The 6,278-nt window shown below is 39.2% G+C and overlaps 1 protein-coding gene and 1 pseudogene across 1 annotated transcript; both read right to left on the bottom strand.

Moving 5' to 3' along the window:
* Positions 1 to 14: 14 nt before the first annotated feature.
* On the bottom strand, positions 15 to 1,261 carry LOC118818674 (annotated as a pseudogene).
* On the bottom strand, positions 769 to 5,383 carry LOC118819121. Its single transcript, XM_036586777.1, has 2 exons — positions 1,054 to 5,383; positions 769 to 854 (listed from the first exon to the last, which is right to left on the bottom strand). The coding sequence occupies exon 1, from the start codon at positions 3,335 to 3,337 to the stop codon at positions 2,348 to 2,350; it is 990 nt and encodes a 329-aa protein (XP_036442670.1). The 5' UTR covers positions 3,338 to 5,383; the 3' UTR covers positions 769 to 854; positions 1,054 to 2,347.
* Positions 5,384 to 6,278: the final 895 nt, after the last annotated feature.

The following is a 6,278-nucleotide window of genomic DNA, read 5'->3' as shown; positions in this document are numbered from 1 at the left end:
ACTTCTCCATTTGTTGGCTTTTGCCAGAAAAACTGCACAATCATCTTTCCTCCTTGTCCTCAATTGCTTCATCCATTTTTTCGAGGATGGAGATGTCTGTAAGTAGCTTGAAGTGATTGTAAAGTTCCTTTGGTGTGAAGAGATAAGGCCAGCCCCTTCTCAGCTCCACTATTGATGGTGCTGGGCTTGCATTGATGGATTTACGCTGCAGGTAGTATGTTGCCTCTATGAGCTGCGTGAGGTGCCCTCTGTCTGCTCCTGCTGGACCCTCGCGAGCATAAAGCTCTTTCATTTCATTTTGCTTCTCTTCTAGACTGGCTTCAGTTTCCCCTTGAGGACAATCAGGTTGCCATCTGACGCACCCATACTGGTCTGACGGCCCTCTTGCACTGTTTTTAGCAGATGAACTAGAGACGCCTTTGACCCTTCTGTGTCTTGCTACCATGCTGTCACGGTTGAGGTGTTAAACACGAGTTTTCAGTTGGTTTACAAGAGAGGCATAACCACTCCCAATTCTGGTGCCATCCTTCAGAATGTCTGCAAAGCTTTTTGGATACCGCTTTACAATCATCTTGGCAATAGTAAGACGATTCGAACCATCTCCCGACGATCTCTAGGAGAAGGGCGCTGCTCTCTGGCTATAGCCATTTTTATTCCATGTGACATCTTGCTCCACGGTACCTTGAAGCTGTCAGGCCAAGTATTGAGGTCTACTGTGCTGGACCTGCTGTTTGTGCTGGCTGGACTTGGCGTGCTAGAGGTGGAGGAGGTATTCCAAAAAGATGGACTACTTGATACGTCTACAGGTGATGAACTGCTGGTCTCTGACTGCAGATCTTTGACACATGTTATCTCTGCTGAACACATTACAACAATGCAGAAATATTAGTGACAAGTTGTTTCAAATATACAAGCATCTATAGTAACAGCGTTCTACATTAATAAAATTACATACAAACATTTAATTTTAAAGTTAACTAACTTATACCAAAAAAATCAAAAGCCATCTTTTCTGACCAAACTTTTAATCACTTAACCAATGAGGTACATTACCCTCAGTGCTCCACGCTTGTAGTAGTTTGCGACACTGAATAGGTCTTAGGAGTTCCTGTAGATCCTCCTCTTTAATCAGCTTCAAATCTGACTCGCTTTCCACTCCTATGCTCGCCAGTTTCTCCAGTAGGGATGAAAGGGTTTGTTTTGGCAAGCTTGGTAGTACTGCCAAGATTGCCTCTCTTATCTTCTCTGCAGTCAAAGACATGATTCTACAAAGAAGGGAATGAGTGATGGAGAACTATTATTGATAAATCATATACCTTGTACTCTAGTAATGGGTAATAATCAAGAAGATCTTCTTGCTTCATGCAAATTAAAGTAGAGGTCTGTGCTGCTACTTCGAGTGAATAGACACCCAGATGAACCAACCTCTCCTACTAGCAATCCATCCTTATCCCTTCCAATGACTACATACATCCCCCTTTTGTACTTTGTACCTTTCATAATTATGTCATTAACAGCAATTGTATTGCTGGACACAAAATCAAATGGAGAAACTGCCTTTTTAATCTCATCATTGAAGTCACTGGAATAAAATTCAGGTCCCTTGTCAATCTGAATCACAGGAGGAAATATACTGCCAGCACCCAAGTATGCCTTGAGGAGTTGATGCCTTTCTGCTAGGGTTGCACATAGGTTTTTAAAATTGTGCAATTTTCGAGCACACTGTTTAAAATAAGTATGCTTGCTTTCGAATCTTAACGTCCACAAACGTATAAGAGGCCCAAACTTAATGATGAGTGCAGGGTAGTGACACAGATAGTGGTGTTTTGGCTTTAGGGGATGCTCTGGAAAGGTGTGAGCTCTGAAATCAATATATTCATCAATGAGAACTTTCAAATATGCCACCTGATCTGGAGTAATAACAGGTGCACATATGTAACCCACTATTTATCGCAGAAGCAAAACCAACTGCCATACTGTACTATCTTCTGGATTTTCAATTCTGTCCCCAGTTAAGAGAGGTAGTACTCTCAAAAGACACCAATTTTGCACAGCATGTCCAGACAACTTTTCACTGCCTGGGCTAATTTCAGGAGGTTTGTCGTTAGCATCAGCACCAAGATATTTAAACTGACTGATGCATCGGTTTAACTCTGCATACATAAAATGCTTTTCCTGAGTTACTAAATGATTAATATACAGAGCTAAGTCAAATGATACAACACCCTCAAAGAGATCATGACCCAGACATGGAGGTAAACCAGGCTGACACACATGAAAAAATCTAAGCTGGTTGAAAACTGAATCAAATTTGATGCCAAATGCACTGTCCTTGTCATTCACTTCTCTACCCTGTAGATTCTGTTGATAGGACTGGACAGTTCTTGTTGTACCAGTTGACAATGGATGTGACAAACGTTTCTCTGTCAATGTCACAAAATCGGCAAAAATATACACTCTTACTAAAATTTTCCATAAAGCCTCCAATATTGTGAGAGCCTAGATTATCTCCAGCTATGGCACACAAACCACCCCTCAAAACACGACCATCCTTCAGGACAATCCCACTATCCTCCAGCTCCTTAAGATCTATTATCAACTGCCTAAAAACTGCTTCTTGTCCAAAATGTTTAAAATCTTGTTCCTTGCACAAAAGCACAAGTTGCATATGATCAGTATTTGATCTGTAATGTGGTGGGATATCACCTAGAGTTGAATAAACAGCAAGTACCTTGTGCTTCTTTTTCCCTGAACCCAATGGGTTTACCACCTCAAATGAGTCTTGGTAGAGTATCAGGGCTAAAGATGACCCTTTGGTCTGAAACAGTTCATTCTGCAATACAACCTCTCCATCCCAAATATCTTGCAGAATATCAGGGTCTGTTACATGAGAATGCACATTCTTATACTGTTTCCAGACAGATTTAGACTCAAATAGGGAAGTAAGGGTTTCTTTTAAAGGGTTATATTGGGTAAAACACTCTTTTCCAGATTCATTTAAGCCTAAATATAATGGCATTGGTCCAACATAGTTGAAGCTGTTTTTGAACATTGTCTTCCTGCACTGATCTGTTCGTAAAAGCCTATTTCCAGTCTTAAGAAGATCTTCTTTTGCAAGTTCCTTGATTACATTTTTTATGGTAGTGTCATCGGTTCCAAGTAATGTCAATTTCTCAGTTAATTTTGCAAATACATGAGACTGTCCAAGGTCATGGATTTCTTCAAATCCTTCAATAACTGTCTTAATTACTGATGCAGGTAACAACAACTTTGCTTGAAGCTTCAAATAAAATAGTGTCAGGTTCTTAAAGAAGAGAGCTTCATCCACATTAAACATACCAGGGGAAACATCTGATTCACAGTGCTCGGGTTCATCATCACTGAAAGATGTATCAAGACTCTGAGTAGGCCTAACAGTTTCACTTGGGTTTACCAGTAGTTGTTCCTGAAGATGTTCAACTGAGCTGTTTTTGTGTGCTCTAGATACATGAGAAGCAAATGTGGATTTTACAGTAAATGTTTTTACACATCCTCTGAAAGGACAAACAGTTTTTCTGCCCTGTTGTAAATGGCCCTTCAAGTGAGAAATGAAATCTTTCAAATATCCACATTCAAAATGACAACCTTCTGTATGACAAATTAATTTTGAATCTGTTAACTGAAACTGGGAATGTCTGCTAGATCTTTGATATTCCTTGTGATCTCTATACAAATGAGATTTAAAAGCAGTAAATTTTCTAAATGAACGTGAACAATACCACAAGTAAATGTTTGGTTTGGTGCATTTCTATGTAACTTCATGTGCTGGGTGAAGGCTAGAAGAGTATTACACTCACTGTTACACAATTTGCAAATGTACATATCATTGATTTCAAGTTCAAACCTAAACTGAATATTAAAACCTCAACAAAACAAAATAGCTCATCACAGTGATGCTGGTTAACTAACCTACCTAAGCTGTAGGAAAAAAACTACAATCTCAGAAATGTCATAAATTCCTCCTGAAAATAATCCTGCAAAAAAAAATGGTCTGTGTTCTTAGTTAACAGGTAGTTATCGTCAAATTAATGATTTACTGCACTGGTTCTAAACTTTTTTTAAACTAATGAATGATATTACTCTAACTAAACTAATGCTAGCTTGAAATTAGAACATTCCTAGTTAATAGTCAGCTAGCTATATTTTCTCAGTTTCAAACACAACGTTGCCCGCGACGGTGGCTTTCTAAGTTAAAGAAAGACGCAAAGGAATTATTTTTTTTGTTTGAATGATCTGAAAACCTTACAACGTAAAAGCAACGGTTTGGGTCGACAATCGCTAGTAGCTAGCTAGGCTCTCAGGTCCGCTAGCTAGTAGCTAGCCATTTAGCTAACTGCAGGGCACACAGTTAAACCAACCATGAAATAAAACCAACAGGCTTGACAATGGTTTTCAACAACCGTTCGTATTTAGTAGTGATCAAACTCAAATTTTAATGTAACGTTGAACGCTGGATTTAGATCGGTAGCTAGCTAGCTAATTAACACAGCCAGTTCTGTGGCTGCAACACCAAGTAGCGCTAGCTAACTAGCTAGCTCGCTAGCGTTCTGGACCGATACCGATTTCAGCTCGCTGATAAACGTCATTTCACGAGACATACACAAATATGTTAAAGTGCATGAGCTATAATCCGTTTTTTTACATTACCATCTTTGTATGAAGATTTCTGCCACAGACGCGTCCCAATTTGACTGCCTAAATGTACACAGCCAAGCCAAGTTTGCTAGCTAGCTTTATAGAAAGCACTAACGCTTACATTAAGTTACATGTTTAGTATTTTCGCCAATTTAGGCAGGCTAGTGTAACATTACATGCATTTCGAAAACAAAGGTGTATTTTTATACTTACAAAGACTGCTTGTTTCGGCTGCTTGAGTTGTCCCGTGGTCCCACAGCACAGCAGTGGATTACTGGAATTATTCTTCTTTCCGGTGGAAAATCTCACCACCTGTTTTTTGCTCATATTTTACTGCTAAATATACAGTTGACAGTTGTAGTCAAAAGGTTGCCCAGGATGCATTGCGTTTTACAGTATTACAACGCAAAATCGTAAAACAGTGGTTTACCGTAAGATCTTACTGTAAAAATTACAGCAATTGGTTACAGTGTATACATCGCACTACCACGCCAATTTAATCTGTGATTATTATTTTTATAGGTGCAAAGCGATCGACCGCTGTGAATAATAGAGGGACCTAAAGCAATTACACTGTAAAAAATATTTGTGAATTAACAGTAAGATATCTGTATTTAATAAAGAAAATGGTCCGTTATTCCTAAATTATGGAAAAAGTCATTTTTACTGATGTAACTTTGCATTATGGGTAATTATAAGCATATTCCCGCTCTTTATGCTCCAACTGCTCTGGGTCCAGCCATGGGTGAGCTGTGCATTTGTACCTCTGTGGTAAAAATGTAAACTAAATAGTTATATGTGTGTATTATTTTACTTAATATTAGTTAGATAAACCACCTAACAGCTTAGCAAGTTTCATTACTGTCGTATATCCTCAGCTATTTAGGTAGCATTAGAAATAGCTAATGTTATACTTAGCTAGCTAGCATAGCAAGTTCAGTTATGCTGTGAAAATATGAAAAGTGGTATTTATTCTGCGTACATAACGCTACAGAAGTGAGTTTTGCTGGTCTTTGTTAGCCACCAAGCTGTTAGCTTAGCTATGAGCTACACAGCCCCTAACATACTTGAGCAACGTCGAAGGGCAGAGCAAGTTACACCATCGGAAAAAACATGAACGAACTCGAACATTATCATGTTTGCAGTCGGCCTGACAATGTTCAAGAAAATAACTGGCAAATGAATGACAGAGTAAATGGGAATGCAACATTGTAGAGCTTTTAATTAAACACTTGTTCGTGTTTGACCTGGCGGTGTAACTTACTCTAGGTTAGCTTGAACGTTGAACCGTGTTGGCTAATTAATACTAGCTAGCTAGCATTAGCTAATTTTAGTGGAGGTGGAGATCCTGACGCAAGACTTCAGAGTGAACATGATAAAGGATTGTCCCTAGCTCACCAAATGCGAGGCAGGCTGATGAATTTCTGTAATAACGTTTAATGGATTTATCTATAGTAGTCATGTTTAGTGTCTAACTGTGGTATGTTTGAGTTTAGAAGCGCGCTGGTCGCGTCATATGCGAGGCTTTGCAGGTCGCACAGAAATGGCTACCAGCAAACTTGCAGAGCATGTCGGAGGTGGTTTGCTCGCTAACGTAGGCTGTT

This window comes from Colossoma macropomum, unplaced genomic scaffold (genome assembly GCF_904425465.1).
Source record: "Colossoma macropomum unplaced genomic scaffold, Colossoma_macropomum, whole genome shotgun sequence".
In the NCBI taxonomy this organism is placed as follows: Eukaryota; Metazoa; Chordata; class Actinopteri; order Characiformes; family Serrasalmidae; genus Colossoma; species Colossoma macropomum.
This window is presented reverse-complemented; position numbering and strand designations above follow the sequence as displayed.